A 24,767-nucleotide genomic window follows, 5' to 3' on the forward strand; every position below is an offset into this window, starting at 1 on the left:
GGGAGGCCTGGTATGCTGCAGTCCGTGGGGTCGCAGAGTCGGACATGACTGAGCAACTGAACTAAACTGAACTGATTTATAACTCTTAAAGGAGCCAGATTCTCAAAATTTACTTTACAAATTAATGGCTCAACTATCAAATTATTTAAATATGAAAATCAGCTACAACAGATCATATGTAATTTGACTATGGTGGGTACCTATTGCTTTGTACCTGCAACCCTTCCCTTCATTTCTGAGTACAGCCCCACTCTACCTGAGACTTCTTTGGGAAAAATCCTGTTTTAGATATTACTGTTGGAATTAGCTGCAGAGGTGGATATGTTACCCAAGCAAGCAAATCAGAGTCCTTCTGTAGAGTTTTTTACAGTAAAATTGGGAAAGTTTTCTTTCACTACAAGCTTTAAACTACATGCTAGGGTATCAGTAGTCTTATCCTTCAGCATATATATGAACCATGAGACTAAGGGCAACACATAAGCAGGAATCAGAGAGACAAAAAAGAAAAAGGAAGAGACAAAGATAGGGAGAGAGAGAAGGGGCAGAGAAGTGCAGAGAGAAACTGCAAGGCTGGAACAAAGGAAGGAAACCTGCTGTTATCTGAGTCCATGAAACCAAGTGGCCCAGGGGCCACCCCTACTTTTTTCTAACCAGGAGTTAGGTGGATAAACACTCTATCAGATATGAGTAAAAATTACCTAGCAAACAAACATTCAACAGGGATGCATAAATAGGGATATTTTCTCTCCATGCTAAACAAAAGGAAAGCAAAGAATACATCCATAGACATATTTTGACATACTCTTCACTAACCAGACAAGTGACCGTTCTAAATGGAGCCTCAAAAATATTTGCATGCACATGTGTGAACATGTGTGCAAGCACACCCACAGGGATAAAGGACATCTTGCCAAAACAGAAAACAGTCATTATGTGAAACACTGGGTTAGTGAGCATAATGGGTTGAAATGTAGCCCCCCAAAAGAGACATGCTGAAGGCCTAACCTCAGGACCTCAGAAGATGACCTTATTGGAAATAGGGTCATTGTAGATATAATTAGTTAACTTCAGATGAGTTCAGACTGGACTAAGGTGAACTCCCAATTAAATACGACTGCTTTCCTTATAGGAAGACAGCTGTGTGAATTCTGAAACACACAGGGCAAATGTCAAGTGATAATGAAGAGAAATATTCAAATTATACACCCTTACACGCCAAACACTGAAGATTGCAAGCAAACCACCACGGTCTGTGAAACGGCAAGGAAGGATTCCTCTACAGGTTTCCAAGGGAGCCTGGCCTTGCCAAAATCTCAAGTTCAGACTTCTAACGTCCAGAATTATGACACCTTACACGTCTGTTGTTTCAATCTACCCAGCTTGTGGTCCTGAGGGCAGCCCTGATACTGATACTGAGGGCAGAACTGATACTGGTAAGAGTGGAAGTGGAGGTGCCTGTGGAAAAGCTTCATCTAAGGCTGAGGGAGATTTTTTTCTGTTAGCATCTGCCAAGCACATCTCTCTAAACTGAGAATAAATGTTGAGTCCTTCAGTACTTAAAGAGCACAGACTTTGGAGCTGGGTTTGAATTCTATCATTTAGTTGTGTGATCTTGTTTCCTCATTTTTAAATGGATGTAAAAATAGCCTCTCATATGGTTGCTGTGAGGATTAAATTATACAGCACTTAAGACTAGTACCTGGCATATAGTAAGAGCTATTAAAATATTAGCTATGATTATTATTGTTATAAACATTCACGTTTAATGAAAGAATGAGTTCACTAGGGCAAAATTAATCCTTTGAGTTAAGAGATAATTTTCAAAATAATACCCTGATATATCTGAATATAATACTTTTACATATTAAAAACAGAATGATTATTTGGTACTGTGAAGTTTTTCAATGATAAGCATGGAAGGCCCAGTATATTTTTCAATTTCATAAACACTGTGCTAGCTTATTTATGTGAGAAATTCAAATATAAAGAAAACATGCATATGTTAAGTTTACTTTATTGAAATACACATAAGCTTTGATTAAACACAGTTTATATATAATATTTCATACACATTATGTGGAAAAATTAAATATAAATGGAGAATTTCTAGAAAAAATTGTCAGCATACTATTTTAATTGTGCCAATATATTTCCAACATAATTCTAAAACCTCCTGTGGTTTAGAATAACAAAAATCTATTACTCTTGGATGATCTGAGCTTCAAGTAAAATTCTTTTCATATTCACCTTGACATAGTTTTTCCAAACTTTTCTAGTACAAATGTTAAGACGGTATGCTATTTTCAAATGAGTGATAACTTTAAATGCTTCCTTTGAGACCAATTAAAAGGCTTAACAAACATATATTGCACAGATGTTTACAAACTAAAGATGTACAAATTATTTTTGTTTTACAGCAAAAATAACTCATTTTGAAGGCTTTATTATTGAAGACTCTAGGACTTCTAAGGTGGCCCTAGTGGTAAAGAACCCTCCTGTCAACACAGGAGCTGCAGGAGACGTGGGTTCGATCTCTGGGTCAGGAAGATCCTCTGGGGAACAAAACGACAACCCTCTCCAGTATTCTTGCCTGGGAAATCCCATGGATAGAGGAGCCTGGTGGGCTACAATTCACATGGTCGCAAAGAGTCAGATACAACTGAAGTGACTTAGCACACACACATGGAATCTGTATATTTAATTTTATCTAAATCAAACATCTGATGCCCTGCTTTGAAACTCTAATCATAGATGAATGTCTAAAAATCTAAAGTGTTTCCATAAGAAAAGAATTTTTAAAAGTTCAAACATCCTAGCTAAGTGTAGGATGTCAATTATGCATCAAATTTAACACAAAATTAATTATGGTCCTATCCAACGCAAACAAATATTTCTTTAAACCAAGTAGAGTTGTAAGACAAATAGGATACAGGGGAAAAGTGTATATAATCTTTCTAAACTAAGGTCAGCATAAAATAAAATGTAAATTAAAAACAAATAATTTAGATCTTCTGCTCCAAAGAAAACATACAGATGGCCAAGAATCATATGAAAGATGCTCAGCATCACTAATTATTAGAGAAATGCAAATCAAAACTACATAAGGTATCACCTCACACCAGTCAGAATAGCCATTATCAAAAAATCTACAAACCTTAAATGCTGGAGAGAGTGTGGAGAACAGGGAACCCTCCCACACTTTTGGTGGGAGTGTAAATTGATACAGCCACTATGGAGAACAGTATGGAGATACCTTAAAGAACTGAAACAGGGACACAATATGCTCTGACAATCTCACTGCTGGGCATATGCCCAGAAAAAAAAAATTCAAAAAGAAATATGCACCCCAGTGTTCAATGCAGCACTATTTACAACAGCCAGGACATGACAGCAAGCTAAATGTGGATCAACTGAAGAATGGATAAAGAAGAGGTGGTATATATATATAATTACTTAGTCATAAAAAAATGAAATGATGCAATTTGCAGCAACATAGATGAACCTAGAGATTATCATACTGAGTGAAGTCAGAGAAAGACAAATACTATATGATACCACTTATATGTGGAATCTACAAAACAATGGTTTAAATCTACTTATTTACAAAGCAGAAATAGAGCAACAGGTGTAGAAAAACAAACTTATGGTTACAAAGGGGGCGGGGGGAGTAAACTGGGAGACTGGGGCTGACACACACTCTGTGCCCGTGTTCTCACCATGTCTGACTCTTCACAGTCCCACGGACTGTAGCCCACCAGGCTCGTCTGTCCATGGAATTTTCCAGGCAAGAATACTGGAGGAGCTTGCCACTTTCTCCTCCAGCGGGTCTTCGCAACCAAGGGGTCAAATCAGTGTCTCTTGCATCTCCTGCATTGGCAGGCGGGCCATTTACCACTAGTGTCACCTGGGAAGCCCATATGCACACTACACATGTAAAACAGACCACTAATAAGAACCTACTGTAGAGAACTGAAAACTACTCAGCACTCTGCAATGACCTATCCAGGAAAACAGTTTTTTAAAAAGTGGATACATGTATAACTGGTTCACTTTATTGTACAGCAGAAACTAATGCAACACGGTATATCAACTATACTCCAATAAAAATTAATAAAAAAAACAAATAATTCAGGTCTTTTCTAGGTCTAGAAAAGAAGTGTACTTACCCAGAGTTTTACATGCAAACAGGGCCATGGCACTTTGCAGCCTGTCTGGTCTGAGAGCCTGTACCACAAGAACCTTAAAATAAAGTGCAGAGTATTTTTAAATAATAAAGTTCCCACAACTGTAACTGAACAATGATGCTAATTAATTTAAAAAATGCTTACCACAGTATTTCCTATGCCTAAAATTGTCATAATAGGTATATAAAAATACATTTCTTTAAGAACCAAAATATTACTAACATCCATCAGATCTATTGCTATGATTTAGTCTCTAAGTCGTGTCCAACTCTTGCTGCCTCTTGGACTGTGGCCCGCCAGGCTCCTCTGTCCATGGGATTTCCCAGGCAAGATTACTAGAGTGCCATTCATTTCCTTCTCCAGGGGATCTTCCCAACCCGGGAATCGAAACCGCATCTTCCGCTTGGCAGGCAGGTTCTTTATCGCTCAGCCACCTGGGAAACCCTCAGATCTATTATCAAAGGTAAACATCAGCAGATACTGGTCACAGTGCTAGCTGTCTGCAGAAGCTAACAAAGGCCCAATGACCAGTGAAAATAAGGGTCTGTGGCTGAGGCATTCCTGGTGACAGCAGTGCAGAGACATAAAACTCCTCAATTTTTCAAATCACCGATTTTATGCTGAATCACGTCTATTTCTAGCTGTTTAAGTTTTCAAATGACGTTTTTATTTTTTTTTCTTTTTCTTAAACACACCTGATGAAACAGAGCTTCAAAAGGAGAAAGCAAGGGAACAGGACCACGACCAGCAGCACAGTGAAGAGAAAGGACAGGGCGATGATGAGCCGCCTGCCGATGCGGGAGGTGCAGGAGATGAGGGCTTGATCCCAGGTCTGAAAGACCCCTTGGGGAAGGAAATTGCAGCCCACTCTGGTATTCTTGCCTGCAGAAACCCATAAACAGAAGAGACTGGCAGGCTGCCATCCATGGGGTCGCAAAGAGTTGGACGTGACTCAGCGACTGAGCATGCGCGCATGCACAAATGGAGGGGTCATCTCCTGGAGCATCAGCTCCCAGGTCCTCTCCAACGCTAAGATTTGGTCTACCAACAGGGACACAAGTTCCCTGTTCCGTAGCATAAGGTCTTTCTCTTCCTTAGACACAACCCTGGGAAATGTGTGACGAACCTGAATAATAAATACCTTAATCTCCTTCTATACGGATACTCTATTCCAAGATCCCCCTTGGGTTGGAGGCAGGGGGAGTAATAAAAGCTTGGTGGGAGACACGCTACCCAGAAACGCTGTCTGGGATTTCCGTATCTGCATAAGGTGGCAAGAGCAGAAAGCCCTTTCCCACGTATGCCCCAAGGTTGTGACACCCTATGGGCAAAGCTCTTATTTAAATGGCTTTTGAACAACAAGAGAAACATTTAATACTTTTATGCATTTAGATAATTTACCTGCTGAAATAAAGAAACTTTCTTGATAAGAATAGATGGAAACTCTTGCTCACAGGTTGAATTATGATAATAGGTACGCCACAAAGCTACATCTTCAAAGCACAGGGTCTGATAAAGGCTGGGAAGAGCAATCTAAGAAATAAAAATAAACATATATAGTGAGCAACAAACAAACACAAATACAGATGTACAAACATACATACTAAATACATACACACACATGCATACTAAAAAACAGTAAGTGGAAATTCCTGATAGATATTATGTTTTCTAATTCCTGTTGGCTTATTCAATCATGTCCAAGTCAGAAATAGTATGGTGCATGTATCTAATCCAGAATTAAAAGCAAGTATTTCTAAAGTAATACAACATCAATTCTTGTACATTAACAAATCTTTTCTCCATGTAAAAACATGTGTACCTATCTCCACCTTGTGGAGAAAAGAATACTTTCATTAAAACCAAGTACAAATTTTAAACACTGCCACAATAGAGTGTAAAAATATGCCTAGTTACAACTTCAACTCTTTATTTTCTAAGTGACCATAAGTGACTATATCATTTTATGCCTTAGCTACTTCATCTGTGAAATGGGTAGCAATGTTGAAAATATCTAATAAGAAGATCCATTTTTAAATTCTGCATAATACCTCAAACATAAGAAGGTGGGGAGGGGAAAGAAGAGAGGGAAAAGAGAGTGGGGAAAATCCACTATATTTGGAAAACCCATATCAAAAGCATGGACTGTGCTATTAGAATGCTCAAATGAAAATCACAGTTTCAAAACTTCCCAGCTATTTGATCTTGGGTAAATTATTTAACTTGTCTACACTTCAGCCTGCCCTTCTCAAAAACAGGCATAATTTTGACCTCTTGAATACATTATCGTGATAATAAAGTAAGATAATACATCTGAAGCATTTAATATGATGCCTGGCACGTAACAAGTGCTGAAAAATATGTATGAAATTTAAGTGAAAATTCAGGTTCAAGCATTTAGCAATTCACAGCATAGATTCTCATTTCTTATCCATAAAAAGAAAGTTAATAATATCTCCTTTTAAGATTTGTGTGATAATTAAATAGTTCATTTGAAAATGTTTTATAAACTAAAATGATAATAAAACATTAATACACATTATAAACATTCTCTGAAGAGGAAAGTTGCCTTTCCTCAATGTTTTGCATTTCTTTACTTAACAAGAAATTACTATGTGAAAAAAAATAACTATACTTTTATAGGTTAATACAGTTGAGATTTTTTCCCAAGAATAACCTCTCAGTAGATCAATTGTTCAATTTTAACTCTACTATAATGATTAATATTAATTTTCCATTAGGAGTTCATGAAATAGTTCACAGGTCCCGCCCAATAATCCAGAAATACCTTCACAATTCTCACTATTTTTTATAATTATTGATTTTTTGCATTCTGGTAAAGTTATTTAAAAAAAAATGTTTCCTACCCCAGGTGAAGAGTGTGAAAGATATTAAAAGGTGAATAGAAGTGAGAGAAATGGTTTGATTTTGAAACCTTTTCAACATAAGTATCATACTGTATTTTACTGCTGATCCTAAATTACTCTATTAATAAGGTGTCCACATATCATATTAGAGAACATTTCATTTACTTATCTTTCTACTCCGTATGGGCATATAGCACAGAATCTTGACCAAGGTGGAGATTCAATATGTTATACAGTGAATGAAAGATTCAATTAATTAATTATTCATTACAAGGCTAATCAGAATAATTCTTGGATATTCTTTTACCCACAGATTTTACATTATTTTCACAGAAATATCAACACCAAGTATGAAGTAGTAGAACACAAAAATACAAACAGAAATAATGCAACTATTAAAAAATTCAATGTCTTTCAAAGTAAGAAAGGAATACCTTCAATGTTGCCACTGCCCAGCTTCTTTCCTGATCTATCCAAGATGGAAGTTGATCACGTATTCTTTGTTGAGAGTCCTTTTTAATTAGAGCAATTATTTCCCTTAGTACATTTGGTAAAATTCAGACTTGAAAAAATTTTTTTTAATTGACCAGCTAATTTTATGAACACTATTTTGTTTTTTAAAAAGAATCTCATTCTATGTATTTTTTATTTGTATCTATTTTACAAATCAATATGGTAAAATTCTACATAAGGTATAGATAACAATTTACAAAAAGTTAACATTCATTTTCATAATGTTTAATCCTTTGCAAAACTTCAGAAAAACTCAAATATAATATGAAATTACCATAAAACTGCATTATTTTTAATTATATCTTACATTTCCAACATAATCTAGGTTTTGCATTACAGTTTGGATAGGCTGCTTTGAAGAATAGTTTTATCCATTACCTGTCGACATAGAAAATTACTGGGAAAAAAGCTAATTTGAATAAACTTTCAAAAGATAAGTGAAGTAATTTTTAATTTCACTTATTTAAGAAAATTTTCCTAGCTATACTACAAGATTTGATTTTCTTAGAGTTACAAAATGCATATACTGAAAAAAGAAACCACCTTAATTTCTTATGTTTAATTATTCTCAAAAAAATATATGTCCTCAAGGACAAAAAAAATATATCAGTCCATTTTATATTAGGGCAATAGAGGGAAGGACATATTCCTCTAATTAAAATATAATTTCAACAGTAACTTAAAACTACTCTGAAGCAAATTATATCTCATGAAGTCAAAACCAGAATTACTTTCCCTAAGAATGAAATAGTAATTTTAATTACTCTTACAATTTTCCGCAACATGTCTCCAACAACCACACCTGTAAATGTATCCCATTCCTATTTAATAAAAATGTGAGAAACACACAAAAGATAAATATTCTAACCATTTAACAAATCTTTTTAAATTTTCCCATAAGACAGCTTACAATTCAGCTTTCTACAAAACATGGAGGAAAAAACTCCTTTCATATCTTCCTAACTCCTATTATATTAACATTACAATAGTGAGTTCATGTACCATACCAACATAAAACATTGTTGGTACCATACCAACATTAAAATGAAATCTACTAGAATAATTATAAGAAAAAATATAACCATATTAAACACATGTGAGTCTCAACATCTAAAAATTAAAATGTCTATTCAATTAGCATTTGTCATTATCTTTAATTTGTCCTATTACATGCTATTCTTCACTAATATGTAAGCAGTAAGATGCATCAAAAGTTTAAAAATTGTGTATACTGGGAAAGATAGAGAAAAGTCCCACCATTAACTTATCTTTTCCAATGTATAGGGAGAAGACGGCCATTGCTACTTTTTTTTCCCTAATTAACTCATGGAATCAAAATTGATCAAGTGTTACAGAATCTAGAACTCTTTGAAAACCTGTCTTCACTCTGGGTTACCCGATCAGATAATTATGGGCACTATCATAGTATTTGTTACACATTGGCCAGCATAAAAATAATAAAATCTAAGTGCAATATGGAAAAACTACCAAAGCAACATACTGCCTGCCTCTACTCACTCTTCCTACTGGAGTTATACAGTCACAAATGAATAAAATACAAATTATTACTACTATTTTATGCCAGTGAAGGAAAAATGTTTTCTTTTCCCAATGATAATTTATGTATACTTCAAGAGGGAAAACTAGGGAAAATTAAGTCTCATACAACAGAGCTTATTGATCATGATGAAAAGTATTATACAGGAAGAGGGAAATGCATCAAAGTAAATGGTATAAATAAAAGTAGCCAAGTTAAACTTAGGAGAAATTTATACAAGTCAACCAGACTATCTGCAGTTAGAAAGAAATAGAAAGAGAACAGTCATATGGAATGGCACGTATTCAAATAAGGGGAACCCAGAGCATAGTTACAATCTGATCATAGACAGTTAAAGGTTACTAGATCACTAGGTCAATGAGCACTGTCCATATACTATTCCTTGCCACTCTGGCTACTGCAAGCCCACTTTAATGAAAATGGCAGAATAATGAGGAAAATCAGCTACAAAGAATTTTTTTAACATTAGAAGTAGATCAGAGATGGATTACTTAGCCCTATCTTGAAGGACATTGCGTTCAAGTCTGAGAGGGGGTTGTATGGCAGACCAGAAATGAAGACATGAACAAAAGAAGATCAATTGTACATTACAAGATTCACATAAATCTCCAGACTCAAGGAGGAGGTTACTGAGAATGAGCCACTCTTGTTGCACGTGCTGATTCTAAGCACGCCAATGTAAATAATAAACAATGGACTGGTACACTCGTATAGCTTCATATTTTTATATTTATCAGCCCCACTGCTTAGATGAGGAAAATAATAAGGCTGATTCTTCTGGTGTCCTGGAAAAGTACACTTGTGTTCAGAAACATCTTGGGAGTATGGTAAGTTAGAGTTCTTTCCCTGCCTTATCATTCCTTCAGAATATCTGGCTCAATCACAAGAGAGTAGAACTGGAAATCAGCATCATACACTAAATTTCTAACTAAGTAAAAAATGAATAGGTTGATACAGAATTTTTAGCCTTAAGCAATTTCTAATCTAACCATAAGTCCACCTGTTACCAAATTTCTATGCAACTCTTAATATTTTCCTCCTTTTCTTCTACTTACATTTTCTTGAAAAAGTTCAGGATGCATGCCTCGAATGAAATGCAAAGCGAACATCAACTGATCAGCCTGAAAAGAATAACAGGTATTATTTTGCTTTTTCTAAATTTCTGTTTTTGGGAAAGCATAGTCCTTAAATTCTGGCTCATAAATTCTATACTCTATCATCTAATAATCTACTTTTATCAATATAAAAATGACTATTCAGATGGTATCTACAGAGGACAATGCTTCTAAGTTGGCAGTGGAAGTATAGAGAGAGACCTAATATTTAGAAATAGTGCTAAGGAATATTCAGTGTATAGATCTCATTTAAAAAAACAAACAACGACAACAACAAGAAAACAGATTTAACTAGATGAAATCCAACTGTGAGGCTGAGATTAGACATTATTAACCAGATCAACCTCTTGCATTAGTAATCTTCAATTTGTCATTGTGTATGTTATATGCTCATGAACATCCTATATCCCCATAAATCAAGAAATTGCATTTCTAGAAATTTGTGCAAAGAGATTACAAATGTACTCTAGATAAGAAATGAGGGTATTCACTGCAAGGTTTTTTTATAGTGGAGGGAAAACTGAAACAACATGAATGTTCAAAAGTCTATCATGAATAATAGTCAAATCAAAGTATACAGCATAGTTCACATTGTTTAAACAAATATTTTTATATAAACAGACATGCATATATATCTGCAAAAGAAATTAGAGATAGATAACAAAAATTTTTATCAGTGCTTTATTTTTGAAATTACAGGTTATTTTTGTTTCCTTATTTGATGTATTTTGCAAATTTTATAAAATAAGCTTCTGTCATTTCTGTCAAAAAAAGCAATGAGTTTACCAATATAAACAAAACCATCTGCTAAAGCACCATCTTTCCTACAGAATTCTAATATAAACTTTAACTTTTTCCATATTGTAAATCATACTTTATTCATATCTAATATTATCAGTGTGTATGATTATAAACCTACAGATAAATAGAAGGATACTATGATACAATATATATAAAAGATACATTCAACAACAACAACAAAAAAACACTCTCCTGTAAACATCACCATCAAGTAATTTCCTTGCCTGCAAGAAAACCACCCTTCTGTTGGAAAGAGATAAGCCAATCATCAAGGTGGCCCAACAGCAAGATACCATGCCACAGATAATGGTACAAGAGATACCATATGATCTAGGCCAGGCCAACCAGGATATAATCTTCTATGATTTTCCAACTTGGAGACGGCAGAAGAATGCTGTTTATGGCAGCAATCTCGGTGCCTTGCTGTACCAATGAATCCCTTTAGCCATAAGAATTTAACGATGATTTTATAAAGAGGAGTAACAATAATTCAAGAATAAACTTAAAAATATAGCTTACTGACAGAGAGAGAACACATTATTTCCAATTATACAGAAGCAAAATCAAGAATGAATTTAATCAAGCTTAAGAATTTTCTGAATACTTGTTTAAAAAAAAAAAAACAACCTGTCAATAACCAGGGTTTAAAAATATTTTGTACCTACAATATCCTTGGATCCACACAGCTTATGAGTCAGAAAATTTGGGTGTTTTACTTTAAGTTAAATTTATATCAGTTTGCTTGGGATCTGTTACAAAATAATTTAATATCAAGGGAATATATAATAAGCAAAATTTCAACTGATCATCTACATAATTAACTAGCTGAAAGAAAAACAGTTAAGAAAAACAGACCACTGGATGATACCACCATGCCAGCACACACACTCTAGTAAAAATTCCAAAAGAGACTATTAGAACAGGATTAATACAATACGAGGGAATCTCAAAGTTTACTTTACAGCTGATAAAAAAAAATTCACATTTCCAGATATAGTGGTTTGTTTCAATCACATCCTATTACCAAGACGTCTTTGGCATCATGAAAAATGGGTTTGAATTCTAGCTATAACACCTACTACATCTGAGCACCCTAGAGAAAGGTTAGATCTCTATATCTTGGTTTCCTCTCTTATAAAGCAGAACACTCTGAAGGAATTAATTAACCATATGTTAAGGCACTTAGTGCCTGGAACACTGTAAATTTTAAAAGGCAATAGGTAAAAACTGCTTTACAGTAAAAAGATATACTACATAATATTGGAAAGGAAATTTATTTCAAAAATATTCCATAAATCCCATAAATCTCAGAAACTAATAAGAAGTAGAAAGTATTATTCATTCATTTGATTTATACTTTATAATATTCATTTCTCTCAAGTATGTTTAATGAATAGATGTTACCGTATGAAGAAAAGTCTTGTTTTAATCTCAAAGAAGTTGATACAAGATAGATCCTAGGCACTCACAAGGGCCTAAGTTTGTACCTGAACCTAAATTATACATTTTAATAAAGCAGTCCATGCACATTCACCTATACTTCCAGAAATTCTAAAGTGTTATACATAATACTAAAAGTGTTTAAGTTATCAAAGCAGAAGTATCTAAATTATCAAGAGTCATTTAACAGCCACAGGTTATACAGTTTCTAAACATGCAACCAGAGAATTTCCACATTTTTATTTAAGAAAACTCATTTTTATAGGAAACATGCAATTCAAATTAAATGATATGTAAGATAAATACAATCATGACATGCTATCAATATTCAGAATCAATGAACTAGCAAATTCATTTGAAGAAAGAGACTAGGTAAGCTGCATAAGCATAAGCTTAGAAGCACTTTCCTTGAAAAAACTTCTATTCATTCATCACCAGACAGTCTTCCTATACCATTTCAGATCTTTTAGACATACTTCCATGAGGACAGGGAAACACCAAAAATCACATGCTCCCCCCAAATTTCCTTAAACTCTTTTCCGCACTCTCGCCCAGTAGAGTTGGAAATTATTTAACATTCCTACAAATTCCATTATTTTGTATCTATTCCAAACAATAAACTGTGATGAAGAAATAATGTATAAAGGTACTAACTTGGACACAGTTTTGCTATAATCATCATAAGTTTGGGGGAGTCAAATGTGCTGCTTATCCTATAATTGTCTAAAGTACTTAAGTAACTAAAATAAACACTTTTGACCTCATGAAGAAAAAAAAAGAAAGATACAGCAAATAATCAAAACTGAAAGTACTAGACAATTTTCTCGATTTGGCTTATACTTTATTAAAATTCTAAATTTTCTACTACAAGCCAATCATTTTTCTGTTCCAGGTCAAAATGCTTTCAACTCACTGTGATGTAAATACTAACAATCCTCTATTTCAAGAGTATATTGTTGTCACATTATTGTCACTAACACAACAGCAAAATGAGCAGGAGAGAAGCCCTGGCGCTCAGTATAATGCGACGCTGACTGCGAAACCCCAGAACGTTCACTCGGGTATGAAACTGCTTCCATCCTAAGTAAGCTTAGAGTGCTAAATCCTGAGAATGTTTTACTACCTCATTTTTGTAATTACTGTGCTTTCTGCATTTTTATTCACCACTGAAACTATGGAATGCTGAATTCACTATGAATAGATTCAATATTATTCATACAAAAAGACAAATTTTACAAAACAGATATTCCATCAATTAAAAACCTGTCTTAAGAATTACAAACTACAGCACTTTTTAAAATAATTTCAACTGCTCACAACAAAAAGTATTACTCAAGACAGCCAATGAAAAATTCCAGTTGGGCACTAAATGTTGAGGATAGTAAGCCTATAACCCCTCTTGCAGTGCAACAAAATGTTGGTACTGAAAAGCTTACTGTATCACTTTCTAATTACATTATTAAAATATGACAAAAAGGTTCAGATCTCATCAGTAAATATAATGAATAACTAAAAGGAAAATAAGAACATATATTCCCTGGAAAATACAAAGGATTAAAGCTACACTTAGGAGGACCGGCTAGGCCCGGCGCCGCCTCTCTGTCCCTCAAGTGCCCGTCAGCCCTTTCAGACTCCCTCCTGGGGTCACAACTACAGCATGAACTCGGTACCAGGAGCCCCTTTACCCTCTTGATCACAGCACCAGCAGCAGTCAAGTAACTAACTCCATGCTTCACTGTGCCCCGGCAGCCACCACTCTAACCACTCTAAGCCCCGAAGCCTGGGGCTCCCCGGCGCACCGCAGCAAGATCGCAGCAAGACCGCAGCAAGACCGCAGCAAGGCCTCTGGCGGAGGCAAGAGAAACAAGAGCGGCCAGAGCAGGAAAACTCAATGCACAGCGATTACTGAAACGCAAGTTCATGAGCACAAACTTTCAGACCAGCCCTGCTGAACATGAAACTGCACTGCATTTGGCTCTGGTTCAGAGATGAATCATTAAGTGAATGAGGATGGCAGAGTCTCTGGGAAAAGTCCTTCTGCTTAGGGATGAAGAGAGGTGAGAGCAGAGAACACAGGGTATTCCTGAACTTGGTCAGGGAAAAGGGAGAGGAGAGGGCTAAGGGAGGAAGGGGGACAGAATGGGCATTTTAAAATACACACTGACAACATGCATGAACCTTGAAAACATTATGCTAAGTAATCAAGCAGTTACAAAGGACAAATACGTACATGACTCAATGTACACGAGGTACTAAGAGCAGTTAGATTCATAGAAAGAAAAAGTAGGCGGTGGTTGCCAGGGGCTGGGGGACGGGCAATTGTTTATTGGGTAGAGAGTTCCAGTTTAAGACAAAAAGCTAATCATGCAAATTAAATAATACAGAGATCAAAAATAAAATATTAAAAAATTAAAGTAGACATTCTATAAAGCAAAACTTATTCTTTAAAGCACAAATAGGCAAATACAGCAAGTAAGGAAGGTAAAAATAAACAACCTTAAAAATAAAGAGAAGAAAGAAAAATAAGATATTATTTATAAACCACAAAATTAAGAATAGTGGCAATATCCAGAGTTGACAAAAGTGCAAAGAAGAAGATACCTTTACTCTATCAGTAGGAGTATTAACTGGTAAATAAAAGGTGGTGTAGTGGTAAAGAATCTGCCTACAAAGCAGGAGACTTCAGGAGATGTGGATCTGACCCCTGGGTCGGGAAGATTCTCTGGAGGAGGAACTGGCAGGCAACCCACACCGTATTCTTGCCTGGAAAATTCCATGGACAGAGGAGCCTGGTGGGCTACAGTCCATGAGGTCGCAAAGAGTCAGACATGACTGAGTGAGCACACATAAAAACCTTTTAGAAGGTAATTTGATAATGCCCAACAAAATTTCAAAAGTTTAGATCCTTGGACCAGCAATTATACTTACATTGAGAAATCTAGTTCAAATCTCATTCAAGACACTGATATTGGAAGATCCTGAACTCACTTTCTCCTGTGGATACACCAAGCCTACAGCTAAATATGGAACAGTTTCCTCTGTTAAATACCTCAAGATTGGCTGAGCAATTACCACACACTGGGCAAAAGAGAAGAAAACCACATCAAAGTGGGAGAGACTGGAAACAATCCTGCCATAAAACCCAGCCCTGGAACAGTGACCCAAAATCAGGACGAAAACTCAAAACCCAGACCTCTTCTTGAGGAATGATGGGTATGAACCCGTACTAGGTATCTCAGCTTTAAAGACCTACACCTGAGTAACAAGCTCCCAAAATATCTAGCTTTGAAAATCAACTGGGCTCACAACACGATACCCACAAGACTGTACTCTTCTGCTCAAAAAGGCCCCCATGCAGGAACTTGCGTAGAAGGCAATGGCAGCCCACTCCAGTCCTCTTGCCTGGAGAATCCCATGGACGGAGGAGCCTGGTAGGCTGCAGTCCATGGGGTCGCTAGGAGTGGGACACGACTGAGTGACTTCCCTCTCTCTTTTCTCTTTCATGCATTGGAGAAGGAAATGGCAACCCACTCCAGTGTTCTTGCCTGGAGAATCCCGGGGACGGGGGAGCCTGGTGGGCTGCAGTCTATGGGGTCACACAGAGTGGATACAACTGAAGTGACTAAGCAGCAGCAGCAGGAACTTGCCCCTCTCAGGGCTCAGCTAAGAAGCAGCGAAGGAGCTCAGATTTTAAGCTAAAGAGCTTCCCTTGGGTAGATTAAAGCGCTAGGCTGAGAGGCGGGCATCTAATTTAACATGTCCAAGAGGCTGCAAAAACACTCTGGGCACACAGACTGGTGGGCACCGTCTTAATCCTCTCCCTCCGCTAGCCAACAGGTGCCATCACTGTCTTCCCTTTCTCCGGTGGGGCCATCTTCCCGCAGCTCTGCCTCGCTGCCGGCACCAGGCACCATATTTGCATTCTCCCTCCAACGTGCTCTAGCCAGAGGGCGCCATCTTCCTCAGATTTTTCCCTTTCTGGTGAATGCCATCTTTATGCTCCCCTGCTGTCGCCCTACAGCCAGCGAGCTACATATTCCTACTCTCCCTCTGCCAGGCTCCAGAGCACGAGGGTATCTCTCAGAAATGAGCTTTACCTATCTCTGAAGCCCTGATTTTTAGAACTACAGCCAAGGGGACATCCCATGATCATCTGGCTCTGGAAGCCAGGAGAGCTTGCATTCCTGGGTCCTGTGGGACAGTAATATAGAGTTTTTGACAGGCTATCAGACTCACTCCCATCTTTCTGTGAAAGAAGCCTATTTGCTTGTACTGGAGCTCTGGCCTGAGAGGCAGGTTTAGGTTTGGCACACACCTAGGGGCTATGGAACTTTCTTAGGGATCAGGGTCAATGAAGGCCACCTCTGCCCCCTTCTGCTCACCGGTATCTCCCAGAAAATACCTTAGACACTTGTCTGAAAGTGAAAGAAAGTGAAGTCGCTCAGTAGCTCTTTTGACCCCATGGACTGTAGCCCTCCAGGCTCCTTCATTCATGGAATTTTCCAGGCAAGAATACTTGAGTGGGTTGCCATTTCCTACTCCAGGGTTTCTTCCCAATCCAGGTATCAAACACGGGTCTCCCCTGTTGCAGCCAGATGCTTTACCATCTGAGCCACCAGGGAAGCCAATACACTTGTCCAGAGCCTCTGTTTTTGCAGCTGCCACTCAGGAGTTCACCTGGCTCCAGTGCTTGCAGTCCCATAGGACTGTATATATTTTCATACTTTAGAATCTGCTCCTTAGGCATGTGGCTTCAAATCATCCTGAATCTACTGCTGACTAAGATTTTCTTCTACAGGATACTGACAGGTCACGACAGACCCTCAACTATGGTGAGCTAATAAAAATACAGTAGGCTGCTTGGACAGTCACAAAGGCAACCAAGAGTTAGGGTAGGATTCAATGATAGGTTCAACAACCAGCACACTGGTCTAGCAAGCACCATTTTGGAGTCCTTTGTCTGGTGGCCCATTGGCAGGAGGAGCTGTGGAGGCACTTCCCTGGTGGCTCAGACGGTAAAGCGTCTGCCTATAATGAAGGAGACCCAGGTTCGATCCCTGCGTCGGGAAGATACTCTGGAGAATGAAATGACAACCCACTCCAGTACTCCTGCCTGGAAAATCCTATGGACGGAGGAGCCTGGTGAGCTATAGTCCATGCGGTCACAAAGAGTGGGACAGGACTTCACTTTCACTTTCACTTTCACTTTCCTCTAGCCTAGTAATGTCAGGGGCTTACCCACCCATCATCAATGGACAGCACCAGAGCCAGTAGCCCCCCAGCCAGCCAACCCAGGACCCGACTCTGCACAACAGCTGGCCAATACCAGCCCCAGCCTCCCCAGCTCCTACCAATGGGCTGGCATGCCCCAGAATCTGGCCCTGTCCTTCAGCAGGCCAGCAACAGTCCCAGGACCATAAGGTCATGTGACTAGCCATGCTAGGACCCAGGCCCAACCACCAGGGCCTGGCAGTCAATACATGAGGTAGGGCCTAGAAGCCAACTAGGCCAAGAACAGTCTCGGTGACTAATACAACCACAGCAGTTAGCCCCGAGACAACAGAAGGGTCTACACAGCCCACATGGGGGACAACCTTGGGGCATACAGCTCTAGTAAGCAGAAAGGAATATGCTGCTGAGAGTCATAAGACCTTTCCCATGTAAGCCATTCTACAAGACCGGAAAACATACTTCACCTACATAGTTCACAGAAATAAAAATAGAGAATTCAGCATAATGAGGAGACAGAGGAATATATTTGAAACAAATGAAAAAGACAAAACCCTAGAAGAACTAAGCAAAGTAGAGATAAGCAATCTATCCAGTAGTGTTTAAGTTAGTAATAATGAATCAGCTCAGTTCAGTTCAGTAGCTCAGTCATGTTCGACTCTTTGCAACCCCATAGACTGCAGCATGCCAGGTTTCCCCATCCATCACCAACTCACCAGACCTTGATCAAACTCATGTCAATTGAGTCGGTGATGCCATCCAACCATCTCATCCTCTGTTGTTCCCTTCTCCTCCTGCCTTCAATCTTTCCCAGCATCAGGGTCTTTTCCATTGAGTCAGTTCTTCGCATGAGGTGGCCAAAGTATTGGAGTTTCAACTTCAGCATCAGTCCTTCCAATGAATAGTCAGGACTGATTTCCTTTAGGATGGACTGGTTGTATCTCACTGCAGTCCAAGGGACTCTCAAGAATCTTCTCCAACACCATAGTTCAAAAGCATCAATTCGGTGCTCAGCGTTCTTTACAGTCCAACTCTCACATCAATACATGATTACTGGAAAAACCATAGTTTTGACCATAGGAGCTTTGTCGGCAAAATGATGTCTCTGTTTTTTAACACGCTGTCTACGTTGTCATAGCTTTTCTTCCAAGGAGCAAGCATCCTTTAATTTCATGGCTGCAGTCACCATCCAAATTGATTTTGGGGCCCAAGAAAATGAAATGTGACACTGTTTCCACTTTTTTCCCATCTATTTGCCATGAAGTGATAGGACCAGATGCCATCATCTTCATTTTTTTAATGTTGAGTTCTAAGCCAGCTTTTTCATTCTCCTCTTTCACCTTAATCAAGAGGCTGTTTAGTTCCTCTTCACCTTCTGCCATTAAAGTGAATTTTCTAGCTTTTTCTATGATCCAACAGATGTTGGCAATTTGATCTCTGGTTCCTCCACCTTTTCTAAATCCAGCTTGAACATCTGGAAGTTTTCAGTTCATGTACTCCTGAAACCTAGCTTGAAGCATTTTGAGCATAATCTTGCTAGCATGTGAAATGAGTGCAATTGCATGGTAATTTGAACATTCTTTGGCATTGCCTTTCTTTGGAATTGAAATGAAAATTGACCTTTTCCATCCTGTGGCCACTGGTGCTGCTGCTGCTGCTAAGTCGCTTCAGTCGTGTCCGACTCTGTGCGACCCCATAGACGGCAGCCCACCAGGCTCCACCGTCCCTGGGATTCTCCAGGCAAGAATACTGGAGTGGGTTGCCATTTCCTTCTCCAGTGCATGAAAGGGAAAAGTGAAAGGGAAGTCGCTCAGTCGTGTCTGACTCTTAGCGACCCCATGGACTATAGCCTACCAGGCTCCTCCATCCATGGGATTCTCCAGGCAAGAGTACTGGCCACTGCTGAGTTTTCCAAATTTGCTGGGCATCATGAGTGCAGCACCTTAACAGCATCATCTTTTAGGATTTGAAACATCACAGCTGGTAATCCATCACCTCCACTAGCTTTGTTCATAGTAATGCTTCCTAAGGCCCACTTGACTTCATACCCCAGTATGCCTGGCTCTAGGTGAGTAACCAGACCATCATGGTTATCTGGGTTATTAAGAGCTTTTTTGTAAAGTTCTTCTGTATATTCTTGCCACCTCTTCTTAATCTCTTCTGCTTCTGTTAAGTCCTTGCCATTCTTGTCCTTTGCGTGAAATGTTTCCTTAGTATCTCCAATTTTCTTAAAGAGATCTCTAGTCTACCCCCATTCTATTGTTTTCCTCTATTTCTTTGCATTGTTCACTTAAGAAAGCCTTCTTGTCTCTCTACTATTCTCTGGAACTCTGCATTCAGTTTAGTATATCTTTGCTTTTCTCCTTTGCCTTTCACTTTTCTTTTCTCTCCTATTTGTGAGGTCTCCTAAGACAACCATTTTGCCTTCTTGCCTTTCTATTTCTTGGGGATGGTTTTGGTCACCGCCTCCTGTACAGTGTTATGAACCTCTGTCCATAACACTGGGCAGACACTCTGTCTACTTCAGGCACTCTGTCTACCAGATCTAATCCCTTGAATCTATTTGTCACTTCCACTGCATAATCATAAGGGATTTGATTTAGGTCATACCTGAATGGCCTAGTGGTTTTCCCTACTTTCTTCAATTTGAGCCTGAATTTTGCAATTAGAAGCTGATGATGTGAGCCACAGTCAGCTCCAAGTCTTGTTTTTGCTACTGTATAGAGCTTCTCCATCTTTGGCCTCAAAGAATATAATCAATCTCATTTTGGTACTGAGCATCTGGTGATGTCCATGTGTAGAGTCTTCTCTTGTGTTGTTGGAAGAGGGTATTTGCTATGACTGGTGCATTCTCTTGGCAAAACTATAATTAGTTTAAATGTAAGTAGACTAAATGCTCCAATTAAAGGCTGTAGAGTGGCTGAATGAATAAAAAAACAAGGGCCATATATATGCTGCCTACAAGAATCACTTAAGAACTAAAGACAATAGACTACATTGAGGAGATAGAAAATCTACTCCATGAAAATGAAAAGAAAGCTGAACTATCTTTAAAACATAATTTTACAGACTTTAAAACATAGACTGTAACAAGAGACATAAAGAGACACTGTGTGTACGTGCTAAGTCTCTTCCGTCATGTCCAGCTCTTCATGATGCTATGGACTGTAGCCTGCCAGGCTCCTCTGTCCATGGGATTCTCCAGGCAAGAATACTGGAGTCGGTTGCCATGTTCTCCTCCAGGGGATATTCCCGACCCAGGGATCAAACCCGCATCTCTTATGTCTCCTGCATAGCAGGTGAGTTCTATACCACTAGCACCACCATAATGATAAAGGGATCAATCTAATGAGCAGACATAACAACTGTAAATTGTTATTTAAAAAATGGACAGATGATGTAAATAGACATTTTTCCAAAGAAGACAAACAAATTCAATAGACACATGAAAAGATGTTCAACATCACTAACCACTGAGGAAAGACCAAGTAAAACCGCAAAGAGATACTATCTGACATCTGTCCAGAATGGCTATGATCAAAAAGACAACAAATAACAAGGGTTCACAAGGATGTGGCAAAAACAAGCCACACTGTTGGTAGGACTGTAAATTAGTACCACTACTATGGAAAACAGTATGGAGATTCTTCAAAAGCTAAAAAATAGAACTGTCATAGGATAGTGCAATTGCACTTTGGGGGTATCTTTCCAAAAAAAATAAAAACACTAATTTGAAAAGATATATGCTTCTCTATGCTCATTGCATCATTATTTCCATTAGCCAACACATGGAAGCATCCTAAGTGTCCATCCAAAGATGAATGGATAAAGATGTGTTGTACATTATATATATATGGGGGGGGTGGCGCACATGCTCAGTCATGTCCAACTCTTTGCAGCTTCATGGACTGCAGCCCATTAGGCTCTTCTGTCCATGAAATTTTCCCAGCCAAGAATACCGGAGCAGCTTGCCACTTCCTTCTCCAGAGGATCTTCCTGACCCAGGGATTGAACCTGTGTGTCTCTTGCATCTCCTGCATTGGCAGACAGATTCTTTACCAGCTGAGCCACCATTTGGTGTATATGTGTGTGTATGTATACATATTTGCACATATGAATATGAAGAGAGAAGAAACAGACTATAAGGACATATCAAACCTTAAAGTGATTTACTCTAATGAAGGACTGAATTGGAGGAGAGTAAAATAAGTGTTTAAAGATTTTTCTATATTGCTCATTAAATTTGAAACATTTTCTGAAAATATTTTTAAATTTTGTGTAATTAAATTTTACAAAGCTTTATATGAGATAATGAATTATAAAAATGTTTAAATATGTCATGAACCTATAACCAGTGAAGCTACTGACATATCATCCTTGTATCTAGGATCATAACCAGTGACAAAACGGGCTTTGAGATTATTCTCTTACAATTCCTCCTTTTATACAAACTAAAATTGAAGGCTGAATGGCTGATTTTTAGAATGACAGTAAACTATGAGACCTTTCAAAAATATATGTATATATTCACAATTTTCATTAGAGAAGGAATTCTGCAGAAATGCTCAACTATAATTCTTTGAATTTCCAATAACATTCCTTGTCAATAAACTCTTTGAAGGGTTTATTCTCTGTCTAAAGTAAACATCTTCAATACACTCACTCTAATCATAAAAACTACTATCTCGCGCTGAAGAATATAAAAAGTATACCTTTTTCAAGATCTTCTAAGAAGTCTAAATAATTGGACCATAGTACCTCTATTTCTCTCTCATAGTTAACTGCCTTTACAAAGTGCTTTTTTTAAAATCATGTCTCAAGCTATTCCCAAGGACTGATTTTTTTTTCTTATAAAATAGTCCTACGTGAAAACCTTCTGCACTTTCTATAATATTCTAAAATTTCTAAAAATGTTTCATTGTTTATTCCTCTGGGTGCCTTGTAATTTGAAGACGTCTATGACAGATTTCCTTCAAAACACAGAATCATGTATTAGTTTACCTTGTAATGCAGGGAATAGAAAATTTTGTTCCCCAGCCCAGGGGACATCCAGCCGTGTCGAGATATTTTGATCATCATAATGGGGAAAGGGAGTGCTAACAGCACCGGAGGGTGGAGGCCAGAGGTGACACTAATACCGTAACATGCACAAAACAACTCCCCACAACAAATAACCATGTGGCCCCAAATGTCCTGAGTCCTAAGACTGAGAAACATCTGCTAGAAGATGATCCACCTGATCCACCCTCACTCCCTCTTTCGGTCACTGACAAGATCAGAGCAAGGCAGCTAGTGAAGCTGTCACTTCTCTCCCTACTACATCCCAAGGACTCGAAGACATTCTAGGAAAATATCAGAAATGTCAATTTTAATGCGTTTCCAGTAGGTAAAGGGTTATGTACAATTTAATATAATTTAACCTAATACTGTATTAAATAAAGGTTCAGGTAACATTTTACAAGTGAAAAACATAATATTTCTTACCTTAAATAGACAACGACATATATATTCATAAACCATATGTTTTAATGAGTTGATCAGAGACTTAATCCTCTGTTCTGTATTTTCAGAATCCTGCAGATGACAATTTGAAAATTGAGAATCCATTAGGAAACTCATGAACACTTAAAAGGTACATCACAGTTTAATCATGCTTATAAACTGTTTTTCCACACTCAAAACTGATTCTGGAGCAATTATCTTCATCAGTCAGACTCAAGGGACTAAACAAATAAATGTACTAAACTTCTACATTAACACAATAAAAAAGTGATGTAATTTTTAATGTATACAGTTAAAGCTTTCAATAAATGAAAATTATAATCAATTACAATATGAATTGAATTTGACCTACCACTTTTAACTTCTACTGACGTTAAAATTACTACATCAATCTGGGTTAAACTCATTTAATGACCGGTATTATAATTACCAATCCAGTCTCAAAACAGTTTGACCAGAACCACACTATAAAGAATTTTCTTATCCCCAGAATAACAACCTAAATAATCCTAAATCTTGCTCATCTTTCATGAATTTGAAATTTATGGTATCAAAATTCATACACAGTTTTTTACCTATTTTTGTACTTTCACTGTATATGATTGCCATGATTTGAAAAATATCACTAATGGCTATTTTATCTGATTAATGAAAAATGGCTTGCGGTAGGAATAGTGGACAGGGATGGTATAAAAACTGGCCTTGTCCCTAACTGTAATATGAGTGTTACATCTCACTTTATTTAGGGTACATTTGGAGAATATATGCCTTGTAAAATTCAATCCTGGTATAACATTTAGACAAAATTTGCTTACTTCCTTATGATGATAACAGAAAAGGAAAAAAAGAAAAACAAAACACAGCAAACTATTTAGAGAAGTACACCCAGAATGAGAAATAAAATGTGTGAAATTAGCAGAAAACACTGTGACCTGGTACTCAGATATACCAAACATAGGTTTCTGGCCTTGGTTTCAAGCTTCTGGTTAGTAGCATGTTCTAACCAATATAGCTCATTATTCACAGTTCACATCACAAACATTCTTGTTAATTTTACCATTTAATAACAAAGGTCATATGTGAAATTAAAACTTGGATCCACTAATAAACAAGCTAATATGAGACAAAATATAGTACCTACAAGATAGAGTAGATTTTCAAAACAATGGAAAACAAAATTTAAGATTATAATACTTTTTTAAATAAACTCAAATGCCCACCTAAACACACAGATGCAAATACACATACACACATATGCAAAGGTAAATGTTATTCAATGGCCATATTATCACAGAACTATTGTCACTGACAAAATACCAAGCTATACGCTTTTCTAAACAGTATAAAATAATCAGTATTTTTATTAAGTTTAGACCTTGTATTTTTCAGTTCTTATATTTTATATCAGAGAAGGCAATGGCACCCCACTCCAGTACTCTTGCCTGGAAAATCCCATGAACGGAGGAGCCTGGTGGGCTACAGTCCATGGGGTCGCTAAGAGTCGGACACGACTGAGTGACTTCACTCTCACTTTTCCCTTTCATGCACTGGAGAAGGA

The 24,767-nt window shown here is 37.6% G+C and overlaps 1 protein-coding gene across 3 annotated transcripts in view; it reads right to left on the bottom strand.

The window, feature by feature from the left end:
• The window catches only part of DYNC2H1 (dynein cytoplasmic 2 heavy chain 1), a 362,922-nt gene that overhangs the window by 153,642 nt on the left and 184,513 nt on the right, over positions 1 to 24,767 (bottom strand). For all 3 annotated transcript variants that reach the window (XM_081541773.1, XM_081541771.1, XM_081541772.1), the window contains 6 exons: positions 23,192 to 23,281; positions 10,178 to 10,243; positions 8,335 to 8,385; positions 7,486 to 7,563; positions 5,586 to 5,717; positions 4,167 to 4,239 (listed from right to left, as the gene is read on the bottom strand). In XM_081541773.1, the coding sequence (XP_081397899.1) occupies positions 4,167 to 4,239; positions 5,586 to 5,717; positions 7,486 to 7,563; positions 8,335 to 8,385; positions 10,178 to 10,243; positions 23,192 to 23,281 (490 nt within the window). The remainder of the gene's footprint in view (positions 1 to 4,166; positions 4,240 to 5,585; positions 5,718 to 7,485; positions 7,564 to 8,334; positions 8,386 to 10,177; positions 10,244 to 23,191; positions 23,282 to 24,767) is intronic.

Source organism: Giraffa tippelskirchi, chromosome 11 (assembly GCF_054371585.1).
Source record: "Giraffa tippelskirchi isolate mGirTip1 chromosome 11, T2T-mGirTip1v1.2.pri, whole genome shotgun sequence".
NCBI lineage: Eukaryota > Metazoa > Chordata > Mammalia > Artiodactyla > Giraffidae > Giraffa > Giraffa tippelskirchi.